This window comes from Lampetra fluviatilis, chromosome 4 (assembly GCF_964198595.1).
Source record: "Lampetra fluviatilis chromosome 4, kcLamFluv1.1, whole genome shotgun sequence".
In the NCBI taxonomy this organism is placed as follows: domain Eukaryota; kingdom Metazoa; phylum Chordata; class Hyperoartia; order Petromyzontiformes; family Petromyzontidae; genus Lampetra; species Lampetra fluviatilis.
The window spans coordinates 5,543,216-5,561,116 of record NC_136278.1 but is presented as its reverse complement, the minus strand read 5'-3'; the positions used below and the strand labels follow the sequence as shown (position 1 = coordinate 5,561,116).

At 41.7% G+C, this 17,901-nt stretch overlaps 1 protein-coding gene across 2 annotated transcripts in view; it reads left to right on the top strand.

Moving 5' to 3' along the window:
* The window catches only part of LOC144931513 (leucine-rich repeat transmembrane neuronal protein 4-like), a 38,857-nt gene extending 25,784 nt beyond the window's left edge, over nt 1-13,073 (top strand). Inside the window, exon 3 of one of the 2 annotated variants that reach the window (XM_078855448.1) lies at nt 9,888-13,073. In XM_078855448.1, the coding sequence (XP_078711574.1) occupies nt 9,888-10,259 (372 nt within the window). In that variant the 3' untranslated portion in view covers nt 10,260-13,073. The remainder of the gene's footprint in view (nt 1-9,887) is intronic. The other variant, XM_078855449.1, reaches the window with a different exon arrangement.
* Nucleotides 13,074-17,901: the final 4,828 nt, after the last annotated feature.

Below are 17,901 nucleotides of genomic sequence, written 5' to 3'. Positions count from 1 at the left end.
ACTTCACCACATTTAACAATTGCAGATTGATGAGGGTGGGTCCGAGGACCAGTTCAGAGGTCACATACCAGTGATGTTAGCTGTGGACGGTAATCGAACTCAGGTCGCTGGGCTCACAACGCAGTGCCCTAACCATGACGGCGGCGCTCCACCCAGGAATGCTAAAACTATATTCTTAGGTTGTTTTCGGTAAAGTCACGTAGGTAAAACATTAAAATTAATAAAAGTAAAATAAAATAAAAATCACGACGTTTCGGAGGCAACACAAGCTTCCGTCTTCAGGTGGAACCGTCACAGCCACGACAGCTGTATCGTTTCGGAGGCAACACGAGCTGTATCATTTACTTGATACAGCTGTCGTGGCTGTGACGGTTCCACCTGAAGACGGAAGCTTGTGTTGCCTCCGAAACGTCGTGATTTTTTATTTTATTTTACTTTTATTAATTTTAATGTTTTACCTACGTGACTTTACCGAAAAAACCTAAGAATATGAATCCTTGCAGTCACGAAAGCTTCAAATCTAGAATTAATGCTAAAACTACTTTGGGCAAAATAACCAGGCGATTGAGACAATCAATGACAGCCACATAAGCGCTGTACTGGTTCTCTTTAGTGACAGGTATGGAAAAAACCCCATTAAAATACAACATTTCGTGTTGTTGTCGTATGGCTACTGTTGATGACGAGACAAGCGAGAATGGGTGTTATCAGATAAACACATTAACGCGTCATGTATGTGTAAGCGAGAGGCTCCGACAGACAGGTAATCATATGAATGCGCTTGTGTGGGAGCTGCATTGTCATACAAGGCTGACCGCTGCATTTTTTGTGGCCATTACCCCCGCCGTGCTAAAGGTACTGATTTGCATTTGAAGGCGAACGACGGCGGTTGTGCCTTTTTGAGATGCCGCGCCGTCTACTTGCGTTGATAAAAAAACAAACAAAAATGTGGTCGACAGTGAGAGAAGTTTCAGTAAAAATCGGACTGATTGTCTGAAATGTACCGAACACGCGTGGAACAAGCTCCGGTTGAACTAACGCTGGCGAACGGCCGGACAGTCGCCACGTCGAGGAGACGCGACCAAGCGAGATGGGTGGTGGCATCTCGGGCAATATCTGCGGGTATCATCGGCTCTGCTGGACAGTGACATGTGGTGGGCTCTAAATGTTAATTGCGACGACTAAAGGTGAAGAGTAAATGAAGCATTTGAAGGTCACAAGGCAGTATGGGGAACACAGGGAGGGCATTGAGACACAAATACAATGACTGCAATCAGCAACTGATGCAACGTAATGCAGCATTTGTTGAAAAGCACTGCAGGAATCAATATTGAAACAAACCGATTGTTTTAGAAGAGGGTCACAGTGGCAATCAGAAAGAAACTATACTCAATTGATGTATGAATACAAAAGTCAAAAGTCAAAGTGATTTCCTTGCTCAAACAAGCATGAAGGCAGTGCTCATTTCCATGTGGCAGCTTTTGAGTCAGTGGTGCCATTTCCACATTCCTTCGGTGACAATCACTGTTTACTTGCCATAAAGCAATAACAATTGTATTGACCCTGCAGGGATGATGGGCCGAGTCAACCACCAACCAGGATTTAACTCACAACCTCCTGATTGTGAGCCACTTGCTTCACAACTGAGCCACCTGGCTGGCTGTATTAATACCTTTAAATGTATTCCTGCAAGCCCCTATTAATATGCAATATCTCAAACACGTTTGTCTCCAAAGATTATATTTTCTTAGTACGCTACATCGTTCATAAATGTCGCAAAGTATTTAGCACGACTTTCGGAAAAATATAAATTTCCGAAATATAGTATTCGTACTTAAAATCTGACGTTATCTTCCTTGACCTTGTGATATGAATTGACAGGGCATGCTGATCATAGAAAGATAACAGTGACCTTACACCTCCAACTGAAGTTTTGGACAATAAGACCGCTGCAATGTTGCGTGTGTGAACAAGAAATCGCCTTTTGACCTACCCAGTGTTCATTTACAATACGAATGGCACTGGGCTTCCAAAAAGGTCTCCTGGATATATTCAGGGACCACCACAGTGTTAAACGCTGTTTGTGAAATACTGCATCCCTCGGCAAATAACTCATTATAGGTGGGGGGGGGGGTTGTGCTCGGTGGAATGTAATCTTCTGTGAAGCATTCATAGTAGCTCAAAAATAATAATGTATCGTGAACATTTCTGGCAACCGTGTATTTAACATTGATATTCGTTGCAATTAGCACTTTATGTTTTATAAACAGTATGCACAGTGATGCAAAGATACAAAATTGGAAATGGGTGAATGGAAAAAGTATGCTTTATGAAACCGTTGAATAGTCAAATGTTATTGTCTTCTTGGGTTATATTTCATTTATATTGATATATGGTATATGCATTCATGTAGGTGATGGTATTTTGGTCCTTACAATAATAAATACTTCTCCCCATCGTTGCCACATTACAAATATTCCTTGATACATTTACGGTGCTTTAATATCCTGACCACTTCCTCATCGATCAAAAATGTATTTGCACTTTATTCGTGTGGTGTTTGTTTTCACACATTGTGGCCTTCCCGTGTTATGCACAATTTCTGCAAAACCAATCCTGCCAAGTCCATGAAACCAGTTTCTGCACGATTGCTTTTCTGTATGTGGTGGAATGGGTGGAGCCGATTCTCATCATGAAAAAAAACCTTCCAGGCAATCAGTCGCTGGAAGAGTGCATTCTGACGTCATCACGCTCACTCCATCAAACTATAAACTATCAAACTAAAACTATTTTTTTTATTTTACCAGGTAAGGCCCACTGAGAGGTTTTTTTTCAGAAGCAACCTGGCCACAAATGATAGCTCAACAAAGTGGCTTATCATGTAGAAATTTAGAGCAGCAATATACTCTAAACGCATGTCTCTCAATGTGGAGGGAAAAACCGAAGGACCCAGAGAAAAATCCACACGACCACGGGGAAAACATGCAAACTCCAAATTTACACGTGTCAGGGTCGGCATTGAGCCCACGATCTCCTGTATACCAGGCAGAGGTCGCAAACGGGTTTTGATTCCTTACCCGTACCCGTACCCGGCCGCACCAGGGTCGCAAATGGGTACCCGGCCGGGTACGGGTACCCGTTCCCTACCCGTACCCTACCCGAAATGAGTGACAAACGGTTACTCACCAGTGACTCACGGCCTACCCGTACCCGGCCGCACCAGGGTCGCAAACGGCTACCCGTACCCATACCCGGCCGAGTACGGGTAGCCGGGTATCGGGTAGGGTACGGGTATCGGGTACCCGGTTGCGACCTCTGATACCAGGCAAGGTAGTTAACATGTTGCCACCGGACCGATATGACCACCTACCCTTCTACTCCACCCTACCCACCCATCTCGCATGCAACAACAGACACCATTAGCCACTCAGCCATGGTGACATCACCACGGCGCTTGTGCCAGGCTATGTGCATGTTGAGGCTATGTGAAGTATTGAAGACTCATTGGCAGGTCAAATGACAGATCGAGGTGTTATGAGTTGACCGACTGAGAGGACTTGCTGTGCTCCTCACTGTGCCAACTTGCTATATTGTGTCCACCTGGTGCTCCTGGTCACTGTTGTTGAGTGTCGCTCCTCTGACCTCCATTGTTGTTGGAGGGCAACTACCTCCAACTGCCTAGTAGCGTTCTTCACACGCCTCCTCCACAAATGCTGCTCTTGACGCTGCTGGCAGTGAGATCGGCAAGTCCACTCGGCTCCATAATCCTCCTGTACCGCATCAGTCTGTATCTTCTGTAGCCGATGTCACACCTGTTTATGCTCCAATATATGGCCAAACAAAAGCTGTTTGGGAATGTGGGCTACATGACCCGGCCAAAGCAGCCTTTGCCTGCCAGAGGAGCTCACTGATAGGACTGTGTCCATATATTTCAAGGAACTGTGAACTCCTCATACGTTCCAGTCTGATTAAACCCAAGATGGATGATAGGCCTGCCAGCCATAGCGTTTCAAACTGGGGGAGATGTTCTTTTAGAGGGGTCCATGCTTCACAAGCATAGCTAAGGGAGTACATCACTTTGGCGGAGAAAACTCAGAGCTTCATATTGAGCAAAAAGCCAGGTAGCACACACACAAATGCTAATGCATAGCAAGTCTCACATAAACACACACGCTACTGTGTGTGAATGTGTTTGTCAATTATAGAGGGTGTTTGTTCTGCCCTCCACAAAAGTGCAGATTGTAGCACTAAGTCGCAAAAATGAAGACAGTGTTGAAGATGACAAAGATGATGATAGTGGTGATGTCAACAATAATACTGTTTTCAATAATCTTGACTTAAAGCTTTCGTGACTGCAGGAATTCATATTGAATTTTTTTTTGTTCTACGTGACTTTACTGAAAGACCCAAAGAATATGTTTTCAATGATATTGAAGATGATAATGGTGATGATAGTCATGACTATTCGTGATGATAAAATAGGATAATAACAATGGTGGTATTTATTATTATTTTAATAATCAATTCAGATGATCATAAATAAAAAATATGACGATAACAATTAGATCCAAGCCACTAAGTGGTGAATGTCATGGTTACGCACGATGGCGGAGAGTGTCCTGCACGCGTGTGGGAAGCTTCCAACATCGCTGACTTCGCCCTAACGCCGCCCTCACACCGCCCACTGTTGCCGTTCTGCAATTGTGGCGTGAGAAAAGTGGCGAAATAGATGCGGTTTTGTGCACAATGGGCCACATGTATTATAGAATGTGGAGCGGGTCACATTTTGTATGGAAGCGGACGTCAATCCAACTAAAGTTATGCAACGATAGCCAAAACCTTTCATCTTCATACGTGACAATCCCAGAATACCAAAATTTAAATAAAATGAAGGCAATGGTACACCCCTTCAATTGCTTGCTCATGCCACAACGAGAGTGAAATGCAGTGGGGGCTTTTGTTCAACTCTTCCACGCGTGTTGACCAGACATATTGGAAGAGTTGGACGCCCCCACACTTTAGCCCACCACATTCGACCTGCGGATGGACGTACCGTGGTGCCCCCATATCACATTGCTGGGTGGACAGAGGCTGGGGATTTGAGAAACTTGCACCATTGTTTCGATCTGCCTTGCCGACAGATCTAATAGAACCCGACGACCTCTGAATTGCAAGGTCAACGTGCTGACCATTACACCACTGCAACCTGTCTGAATGAGCCATTGTAATGTATAGGTAAAACATTTAAAAATAACCTTTTCATGTTTTTTTTTCCGATTTAAAGCTTTCGTGACTGCAGGGATTCATCTTCTTGGTTCTTTCGGTAAAGTCACGTAGAAGGGAAATAATAAAATAATAATACATTATTTCTTTCTACGTGACTTTACCGAAAGAACCAAGAACATGCTTTTTTTGTTGCAAAAATGGCCGCGTTGTGTTGGTGATACTTTTTTACTGCAATGTCCTACGATGGAAAAGAGGCAGTTTTAGCATGAAAGTGTCATTATTGTACTGTGCATTATATCAGTGTGATGGAAAACCTGATTGGAAAATAACTTATCGCCCAGCTGGATTCTGGGGCAGGTTGACATTGAGTAGAGTAAACGAGAGCGGTACAACTGATTGTACACTCGACTTGCAGCAGCCAGTTTTATTTTTAGATCCATCAGCTATAAAACTGTGGCGGAGTTTCCGTAGACTCCACAGCTTCGGAGAATATATCTATTCGGGCATAGTATTTCATAATGATACTATGTTGACCAATGTACACAAGCACAAATCACAAAGAACTCAACACACCTATCAATTAAACTGCCCTAAATGGAATCATAAATAATAGATGACGTTTTGGGCAATTAACCTTTTTCATAGTAGACATCCCTCTGTGATGATGAAGGGTCAAGAAGGGCCATTTCCTGAAGTGTCACGTATTTCATTTTTCGCCCTGTTAAGGCATTATTATTATTGATGAAAATACGGAGTTTTCGTCCTTCTGGCATAATCCCCTCCAGTTATGACAGTACAATTTGAATACAGTTGCTTGCTCACATAATGTGTAAACGTACATATGTTTATAGGCAATAGTCTTGAGGCAATGCGGATTTAATTGTATTTGAAATCCATTATCAGGTTACAATTTCAAAGAGAAAAGAAACAAAAATATGTTGCAATGAGCTAATGTGGAGGCATGTGTCCGATTCTGCGTGTGCATGTTGAACTTGATTCGTCCATAGCCCACCGTGCTAATCGGAAGTGCGGGCAAAGCGCGACAAACTAAACACAACAAGCAGTTCTGTTTTCAATCTAGATTCGAACGTTCATATCTCCAGCGGCTTCTAATATTGGAAGGAAAGGCGTTCCGGATGGCAACAGAAACGCATTTGAAAGCGCGCAATGTGGTGTGGTGATGACTCGGTTGAAGGTAAAGGTGCCGGTCTGAAATTGCTTGCTCAGGCTGCTGCTGGTGAAAGGGCATCTACTAGAGGGTGTTGACGAGAGCTCCTCTCGAGGGCATTTGGCCTACTTTTATATTGCTGGATAAAAGTGTTGAAAGAGGTGAAAATACTTTACTCTACTTTACGCAACCTGCACATTGACAATTTCCAATCCTACGGGGGTGTATTAATATTATTTGGGTCTTTCGGCATTAATAATGCAATTATGCGTTAAGAGAAGCTACATTTTTAAAACAGAGTAGTCAGTGTGAAACCATGCAGGCTTTATTAATGCCCCACTTAAAACCTTTGAGCAGCCATCGAATTAAAGTTGGTTATGATGCATGTAAATGAGTCATCTTGCATTTCGCGTAAATGTCTTAATGCTTTTGCGTTAGTGTAGCTAAGGATGTCATTATGAAGCTTAAAGCCAACGTTCTTGGAAACATTCAACATACATAACCGTTTAGGCACTTACAATGTTTGTTCAACGGTACTTATTTGACTCGAAACAATATATCATTAAACCAACCAATTAAAAATGCAATGAGAATAACATATATGAGACTGTGTGTTCATTCAAAATAATTGACTTCAAAATCATTTACAGTTTAGGTAATTGGAAGGGCAAACATTGTACTCAATGTATATAATTATGTGCATGTGAAGTACGGTCAATTATCTCTGGACGCCTAAAAGCCTATAGCTACAGCCATTTTAGATATGCAAAATGTCCCAAGCACCCATTATTTCACATTACCAGTGGCTGGGAATTTAGCATCAGTGATGTGCGCACGAGGGTCTATGATTAGCATGTGCCCTTTACAGTTGGCTGTGGCCTTCGACTCCAGAGTGTCTTCCAAACCTGGCCAGTGAAAGATGATGCATTCCCGAGTTTACTTGAGCAGGCACCTCTTCAGATTATACAGTGGCCTTTCTGGGAATTCCCTCGTCTCAAAATTGCCGCAAGACATGCTGCAGAGCGGCGAGAACGGAGACAAATTACAAACCAAATGCATTTTCGCTCAATGAAAGTCTAATCGAATGCATCTGCTCGTCACCCCTAAAATTTGAGATTGCATTGAAAACACACACAAGGGCTGTGCCCATGACGTACCAATTGATTTATACAGACGCAGAGCCACCCCCCAACCTCCACTTACAGTAATATGTACTTTATTGTTCATGAATCAATGCACGAAGGTCAGATAAAATGCCAATAGCATTGCAAACGAATGTGGGCTAATTATGCACTTTGTAAGTCTGCTGGTGTTGTTGTTTTTGTCTTATAGAAAGAAAATGCAATGTCTCTGGTTCTATGAAAATATTTGAGTAAACGGCGTATGTTTTGACTGCCATATACACGTTTAGCCAATACAATGCTGGATGACGGGATCCTCGTACCAAGCGGGTCGTCGTAGGCGTTATTTGACCAAACCTCACCCCCATGGTCAATGTTGGTTTGAGAAGCTTGTGAAGATATAGTGGTCGTGAATTATTTGTTGTGCAATCGTGTGTACATAGGCATGTAGATGAGCTTGTCCTCGAACTGGCACGCTACATTTGTGCCATGCTCGTGTTTACTGTTTGCCAGCTCAATGTGTGACCAATGTGGAAAATTGAATATTGTAATTGATCATTTTCCATGCAGCTGACATTACCTGCAGTGACCACACCTGCTGTGTAAAGAAACAAAAACCATCTGCTCCGATATTTATGTCAAAAAGATTTGTCCCTTTAAAAAAAAAAATCCCCTTTATAATTGATGACATTTATAATACTGTGCAGTAATTACTGTATGTATGCGCGATGCAGTCAACATTTCCTAATATGCTCATTCTTTTTATAATTCCAAAAAACCTTGCAAAGATACCTTAACTATAACCCAAGCTGTATACTCTACATTAAACATGCACAGTATTAAAATTTCTGCATGCATTCGTTTCACCCCTTTGTGCATGTCTGTGCATACCCGTAAGTGTACACTGCTTGAATGAGAAACGCTTGGCTTGCCAAATTCAATCCTCCAGGTAATTGCAAACGAAGTTACAAAATGACTGAATAGTCAATCATGGTCTCAAGGTGCAGCCGGTTCTGCTTTACAAACGTGGCCAACGAGATCAACCTCAATTAACAGCAACAGATGCAGCATTCATCAGCTGTCAATATCATCATTAGAGTGGCAGTCAAGTGGCTGCCCACAAGCCCCAATTCCAAGGGAGACATCCGTATATTTACGTTTTACCCTAACTGCTGCATCCCAAGTACCAGGCGCTGTTCAAGACTTGCAGTATGCAGTTATTATAATTTATTTGCAATGTACTTCATGTTCATTTATTCTGAAGAGTGAAGACATTAAAATTCCATTAGCCTGCTCATTATTGAGGACATTGTCTGATTTAAAATAATGCACAGAATGTAGTGCCTTTAAATATATACTTTATAGGGGAGTAGAAGTGAGTTTTAATTGCCTCGGTTAATGGACTTTATCAGTTCTTTTTTTACGCTCAAGTATTCCGCAGAGATGGTATAATGACCCATTCTGGACTAGTAATATTAACCTGTCAGTTAGCAATACATGGACACCGGAGGAAGGGTAATTTTTGAAAATGTAAGGCTTTCCAACATATTTCTGGCTACTTTAATATAAGGCAAATGTACTTAGTGGCCTGCCTTACTTAAATCACAATGTACCACAGGCAATGATACATGAAATGATTTTGCTACCATTAACCATGCTGCAAAAGCCGGACGGAATATATTTAGTGCACCAAGAACGACCCAGTACATTACTGAATTCTACAGCAGAAACACTTGGAAAGTATGTACCATGTGAGAACAAACCAATCAAAGCATATATTGAATTCTATTTCTCGACTTATAATCAAACACATCACAAATGCAGTATTGAATAACACATTCACATGTTGATAACGATTGTGAGTGATTGACAGCTGATATTTTATAGTCTTTGGTTTTATGAGCTCCCTGTAGACAATTTTAAAGTAATTTACTCCATGACAAGGTGTAAGACGGAAAACTAGCAAATGTGCTTTTATTTTTTTTAACACAATAATACATTGATTACTTTTATTCTCATACATAAAAAATAACCCATAATTATTTTAGAGACCTGAATATTTTTTTTACTTTCGCTTAAGCCTGCAAATGTTTTTTTATGATACTGATCAATGACAAATGTAAGAATTTGGAGAGATTAATTATGGGTACTTTACAAGCTCAAAAATTGTATCTTTAAAGCTCGCCTTAATTTTATATTTTTCTACAATTGGTCTCCTGCGAAGAAGCACACCGCAGTGCTTCAGAGTACACGGCCCAGGCGTTGAGATTAAATTCAGAAACTGGCACCTTGCCTGCAGCCGGGCTTGATAAAGTGCACCATATAATCGTCTCTAGGGCTAATATGGTCATACTCATTGCGTTGATTGACAGTCGGATTTGCCGTTACAGATCCCTCTGCAAACACTGAGTGCTCCTCCTGGATACGAGCCAATTCCCGCATCTCCTCCGGAGGAATCCTCACAGCAGCAGCAGCAGCTGTCCTACTATTCACAACCTCCGGTGGCCGGCCACGGAATTCACCCAGCGCAGGCGATGCTGTCCGCTCACGGAGCGGCCCTCTCCACGCAGGGGTCCCAGGCGTGCCGGCACTTGCCGGGGCTGCCCCCACCAGCACCGTCACCGCGTAACGCGCTGCTTCTGCCCCTGCAGCAGCAGCAGCACGCCACTGCCGTCACCGACAACCTCATCCCAGGCATAGCGCAGGCTGCGTCGCAGCACGGCATCGCTGAGCAGCAGAGGTAATGCAGCCGAGAGAGGAATCAAAAGAGTGGCAAAGCAAAGCAAAGCAGGAGTTCTAGAACGAGTGCGTGTACATACAAAGACAATGATCTCCCCCACCCCACCCCACTTATCCGTACAGACTGTTGGGTAAAGAGTGCTGTTAGCGAGGACCTGTTAAAGGCTGACAATGGTGCACAAGAGGGTGATGGTGCCAATATCAAACAGGGCAGCTCGGAGTAGTGGATGAGTGCATGTGTATGTACCGTATGTGAACGCATACAAAGATTCCCAGAGGTTATTATACCCCTCCGGCCATGCAGACTGTTGGGGCAAATGCCGCGAGTGAGCAGCAATTAAAGCCGGCATAGCGCACGAGGGAGGGGGGGTGATGTGGCCAACACCACTCCCAGCTGCCTTTGTCTTTTTCCCAGGAACTGATGTTCACACATTGCGCCAAGTACTGAGTCAACCCAGGACCGGTTGAGATAATCATCACGGATGTTAGCCGTGGCCGGGAATCGAACTCAGGTTCACCGGGTTCGTAGCACCCTGCTCTAACCACTGCGCTACTGCTCCCCTTACCCAGGTGTGCAGACACACATTCTAGCGTGCGCGTAATCTTTATTTTTAATAACCCTTATGGGAGAACTTAAAAATAAATATATAATTGGCTTCTCATTTTATAGTCTCAATGTCTTTGCACCACCCCATTCAAAACAAACAAACCAACAAAAACTTCAAAAGCATTTCATCATCTCTTCGACAAAAGACACTTAGAATGTTGGCACTGAACATCATTTCGGTTAGAAACAAGAATAATTCCACAACATACGGAAGGAAAGAAAAAATATCCAAAATAAATAAGTGTGCAGCATTATCCACTGCTGGATGAATGCCTCCCAAGAGGCTCACGAACATGTGCTGTTATAATCCACCGCACACCTGGACCTCCCACTGGTCGCCTTAGCATGAATAAATATCAACAAAACATTTCGCCAATACCAATTTTGTTCCATGATTTGAAATAGGTACAACAATACAAGTGCATTTATTCTCACCACGGTATTAATTTCAAACATTTTGATTGGTATGAGTTTCTGAATACCAGCTTTATATACTGCATGAGTATTGCATTTGAAAGTTACCCTTAGGACTGTTAGGAAATGGTGTTTTGGAAGGGCATTGGGTTAAATTTTTACTCCACCGTTTGGATGAAAATGTGTTAGTGTGGTTTTACTCCAGACTTCCCAAGTCAGACGGAGTCATAAAAATGAATTATGCATGACAGAACAGTATAAATTACCACATCAGCAGTCCTGGTCACGCCTGATGTGGGAATCCTGAAAATACATTGGCCAACAGGTTTCCCACCACATGTGGAGTGAAAATTAAACCCTGGACCACCCAAGCCTGAAAATGTGTAATGTTTCAATGTGCGTTTCTATCCCAAGGGAAGGTCCATGCACCTACACTGAAAATACTATTGAAATTTCAAGAGGCTGAATATTCCCATCAAGAATATATGGACAAATAAAGATGATCAAACTTTTGAGCATCTATTGGGATCGCAGAGTTAAACGTGAAGCAAGCATCGTCAAGACGTCCCAATCACTTAACAGCAAACCACGTAGAATAATCGTGTAAAATATAACACGTGGGCGAAAAAGAATATATTTTATTGATGCTTGACAAACGTTGAGCATCTCGATTTTGAGTTTCATGTACATATATAAAAAGTAACATGATAAAAATAACAAATATTATTAATGCCGAAACTAGACTGCATAGGCTGATTGTGTTATTGTTTAAAGATATTTGAAGTGCAGTTTTTATTCAAACAACACGTGCTAACCTGAGAAGCATTGCAATTAGTATTGTATTGTCATGTTATCACTTAAGCCACTACGCACTTGAGTGAATATCAGTGTACGATAAAACAGTTGTTTGTCGTGTAATTGCTTTCTTTTAAGTTTCTGGAGACAAGCAGCATTAGAAGTTGAAGCATTTGTACTATTGAGCCGCTGACTGAGTGGTGTGTGTGTGTAATATATAACATTGGGGAAGCACCTTAAGCCATGTGAACATTCGTTGACTATTAAAACATGAACTTAGACGTTCCAACATTGGGATATGGGCCAAAAGTGGCATGTCCCCTTCAGCATGAGTTTCCACAAGCAGAACCTTTGGCAACTCATAAGGCATATTTTGCATGACAGAGTCGATACGTGTATGTACTGTACATAGTAAGCAAAACATCTGGGGGAAAAGGTTTGAGAAAAGGAGGGCATATTATCGTGAGGTCATCAATCTTAAAAATAATAATTCAATGGGAGAAACCTTAAGTTGTAAGAGGATTTGTGGTAATGAGTCAGCCTGCACTAATTGAGAACGCAACGTTAATGATAGCTATCATTAACTACAGTTCAATGTATCTGCTGTATCAAACCTGCAGGCACATTGGTATTTCTCATCTTTAAAAAAAACTTAAATAATGTGTATGTGCCAAATGTAATACAAACATAGTTACATTTAGTCTAGGCATTAAACGTTTTTTCACTGGTTTGTTCTGGTTTTTTGCTCTTAGAACTTTAAATGTGTCTGTGTCAATGTTTTATGGCTTTATTGGCTTTGGTTTAGTTCTGAGAGCTGTTGAAATTTTTTTCATCACACCGTAAGTGACATTTAAGTTGTTGTAGAGATGATGTTTTGTATGGTTACTATGGTAAATGAGCAGATACCAAACTGTTGAGTGAATATTTCTGTAAGCCTAGCTGTATACAATTAGAGTGTATTTGGCACCAATTTGTTTCTATTAAAGTATTTTAATTAACCTGTCATGCTTCTTATTTTTACACGTGTTGTACACGGAAATATTCTCCGAATTAATTCACATTCAAAACGACTATTCATGATGTTTTTCTACACAAAAACATATACTCTATCTTGTAGATATTAACACAGGCAAAGAAGTACACTATTCTGCAATTTATGTAACATTTAACGTTTTGTATATATAAATAACATCCATGAATAAATAGAATTCCAAAAATATCTATATTTCATTATAAAAGTTGATCACAAAAGCAACATTGCACTTTTTATATAAAACTCGTATCCCAAATGTGTTTCCCTTATACATTGATATCTAACTTATCGTTCGAGAAACATTGAGAAAGCAATTCACTTCACATGGCAAGAATGGGCCATGGTTGGATATCTTTGGTGGGTGACAGACTCTATGCAGGAGGGACACATTATTTAAAATTGGATACTCTGACACTAAAGCACTCATGGTTATAGACACTGGAAAAAATGCTGCATTGAGAGAGACCAACAAATACATCCATACATTTTCCAGCAACATTGTGACTCCAATGCACCGCACGTGTTGCTTATTCATGTAGAATGCACTCAACTGGAAAAATAGATATATATTTAAGGGCAGCGTAACATGGTGTTTGCACAAAACTGGAAAAGGCTCTGACAAGCATGGCATAGGTATGGTCTCCATGGTTTACCAGGTAGGCCTGATTGACAGCCTTAAGTACGGGGCTCGCGAGCCACGGGGTGAAAGAGAGTGCCTGCATTTGTCTTCATGCTCCGTGAACTGTGACATTCACGGTCTCCCGGAGCAAGACCTGTGCACAGCGTGCAAACAGTGAATCCATCCTATCTGAGGAGAGTAAACCTGTTTCGCATGGAACCCCAGCTTTGCCGATCAGCAGGCCGAGCGGCTTGGAGCAGCACGGACCTAAGCCGCCGTGAATCATCAAAGCGCAAATGTACACTGGCCACAAGGAAAGGCCCGTGGCTTCTTGCAGGCTACTTTACAAGACCCTCTCGCTTGCAAAGAACGGCACTCCAGTTGTAAAGCTTTAAAAAATACCCTTTGGATCTCATCATCGGGGACATTCTGCACAAACTGTCCTACTCCTAGCACTGGCGACATCAAGGCAACACAAATGAAAGATCAAAACGCAATGGTACACATGCATTGTTGGCATTTTAACCAGAGGTACGTGTGATTAATGCAGACTTGACTCCTTGCAAAATGTTTCTATTTGGTGTTTGAACATCTTAGGGGCCGTCCATAAATGACGTCACGCACCTAGGGGGGGGGGGGGGTCAGACATTTGTGACGATATTGTGACGAGGGGGGTAGAAACATTTTGAGAAATGTGACGTCACATCAAAATGCGCAACTTTAAATATATATAGACAACACGCTCTACTTAATTAAATAGACTTTATAATACATGTTTTCTCCTACAACATGCAGCGCCACATTAAATACGCACTACAATGACAATAGTTTAAAGCGATTTGAAGCATGTTTTATTTTGGGGGGGGGGGGGCAGAGCTTTGTGACGTCATATTTCAGGGGGGGGGGGTCTGACTTTTTGTGACGCCGTGTAACGAGTGGGGGGGGGGGTCAAAAATCGTCCAAAATCGCGTGACGTCATTTATGGACGGCCCCTTAACACCTGTTTTATTTCCATAAAGGGTAAAACCTATTCTTATTTTTTCATAATGATACACATGTTCTGCATGTAACAGTTGTGTTCGTGTATATAGTATTTGAAAGAAAAAGTTTCACCCACTCCTATGTCATACATTTATATATCTACTTTCTCTTAACCTAATTCTAAGGTTTGCAACAAATTTGTACAATGTGTCCACTGCGTAAAGAACATAAACACGTCTACATATTAACGCATTTTTGAAGGAATGGGTAGGAAGACCCACAGTGCAGAGCACAATGTTTTATCAACCCAGTGACCTGTGTTTGCTTCCCAGCCACATCTAACAACGACGGAGAGTGATGTCTGAATTCATGTGCACCAGCGTGGTGAAGTATGGTCAAACAAGCCCCATGACCAACATTACATTTTTTTATTATTTCCATCCAGAAGTTGATTTACCAAAGGACATAAATGATTAATCAGACACAGTGCTAAAACAACCTTATAGCAGAGGTGCACAAATCAATAATGCCATATGCAGTTAACACACGCAGAGTAAATTTTTTCACAATACAACCTTGTTATACATGGGCACCACGGTGAGAAGATGTCATCGCTCTCGCCTGGTAAGGAGGAGAGCCGTAATATGTGGAGTTCACGTGTTGTCTCCCCCCCACCCCCCCACGTGGTCGCGTGGATGTTTCTCAAGGTTCCTCCGGTGTATCTCTCCACATTTAGAAACGTGCGTTTGAGATTATTTGGCTGCGACGATACATCCCCACACGTGTGATGATATCAGCCACAACGATGAGCTATCGTGTGTGTGGACGTGTCGCCTCTGAAAAAAGAGCCGATTGCTCAGTGGGCTTTACCTGGTAAATAAAAGAGTTAAACAAAATGTACGTTTCACGGATTCATCATAGTTGCTACTCTAACAAATACATCTCCCTTCATTTCCACCTAATTTGTGTGTTTTTAACTTAAATTGTTGTTATTCAAACAACGCTTCACTAATATGTGCAATCACAAATTACAACCGTTGTAAGGAAAACTCCGGAAAAAAAGCATTTCCTTCTGTGTTTCGTTAATGTATCAAAGATGGTTGCCAATTTGAGTATTAATATTTATGAAGTAACACCAAGCGTGAAATAGCAGCGTGAGCGATAAAAAAGCCGAGGCAAAGAAAAATAAATATAATAAGATTAATCATAACCCCCCCCCCACCCACAGAATACATGTATACCTTATCATACAATGATTTGATGTGAGTCCGTACTTTATAAAATGCATTGAGGAATATCAACCTTTGGGTTATCAGCATTCCTATGAACAGCTGCCCACCTTTCCAATACTGGAGACTATGTAACTTTATTTTCTTCAACAATACAACATTTTGCTCAAATATAATGGCATAGATTGCATCGCGAGACATTTTAAGACAAGATATCAGGAGGTGGGTTAATGTTATAGTTTACTTGTGCAAGAGAGCCACACTGAGCCGTATGACTCTTTTTCGGGAGGGTGCTGCATTGGGTTTTAATTTCAATATGTGTTCAGCCAATTAATGAGTGCTTTTACGCGTGGGAGGTAATTGAAGCATCCGGAGAAAACCCACGTGGGCGAGGGGGCGATACTATCCCCGTAGAGATGGAAACAGATGGTGATTCATCCACTTGCTGGACAGCCTTCTCGTGGCTGGCTCGGGTATGGGGTACATTGACGCTCAGGGAAGAAAGTTCACGACACTTGCGTGGTGATCAAACAACCCTCGCTGCCTCCACAGCACTTTCAGATGCACTTCTGCGGCCGTCTGGAACGTTCTTCTATCCGATATTAGGAAGCCATTGGGAGCTATGCACTTTTAAATCTAAAAGGAAAACTAATTTCTTTAAGAACTGCTTTTTGTGTTTATATTCTTAGGTTTTTTCGGTAAAGTTACGTAGGTAAAACATTAAAATTAATAAAAGTACAGCTGTCGTGGCTGTGACGGTTCCACCTGAAGACGGAAGCTTGTGTTGCCTCTGAAACGTCGTGATTTTCATTTTATTTTACTTTTATTAATTTTAATGTTTTACCTACGTGACTTTACCGAAAAAACCAAAGAATATGAATCCTTGCAGTCACGAAAGCTTCAAATCTAGAATTTTTGTGTTTAGTTTGTTATCCTTCCCCCACAACACCGATTGGCACGGTTGACTCCGTATGGTGAAGGAATGTCAACATACATACATAGCCATCACAGCCCGGATTAAGCTATCCGATAGCTAATATTCACAGTGGTGGTGCAAGACCATTTACTGGCCCGAAGCGAAAAAAGGAAATTGGTTTGGTGTCCCCTTTTCAATTCATTGAATCTCGTGAGATGACAAAAGTGATATAGACAAGCGATGTAGATATACGACGACAAAAGACATGTAGACAAACAGAGATGTTGTGAAAATGTAAACGATCGATACTGACAAGATATAATTGGAGAATAATCGGCATTGTTTACGTGAATTAATTGGTTAGGCTTATTAGGATTTAAATTTGAGCTGATATTTGATGCACCACTGTTTGTCACACAAACCTGGGCCGTTGGATTACTTGGGGCGATAAACATTCGCTTGATTGATGATTCCGAGTTCAGTAAACGAATTCATTATATTCGGCCGTACGTTATACACACCCGAAAATACAATTGTGAACCGGCCAAATGTCTGGATCTCAGCAGGCCTGTTAAGGATGTAGTTTGCTTAGTAAACAATGAGGAGATTCAGCTTTTATATCCAAAGCTGCCGCACACTCTCTTATCTCGTATTAAATCGTCAGATGTCGCAAGGGCGCCATGGCCAGAACTTAATAGGTTTGCTGCTCTGTGATAGCACTGGGCTTACAGATGTCATCAATAGCCGTGTGGCCATAGGATGCCGCTATGCAAAAAAGAATGGGGCAGGCAAAGAGAGTGGCACAGCATACAGATGTGCGTGGAGAAATTTATATTCTGTATGGCTAAATCGGTGGCATGAGCAATGGTTTATTAAGGTTTTAGTCAGCGTAATGACACTCTCCCACACAAATCAGTAGTTTATTGCTTTGATGTAATCTTAATCGGGGATTACTGCCAATCTACCAGCAAGGGATTGGGCCACAAATATGAATGGATTTTTTTTTTTTACTAAGGACTATATTTCCATGCACATGTAAACGTGTGAAAATGA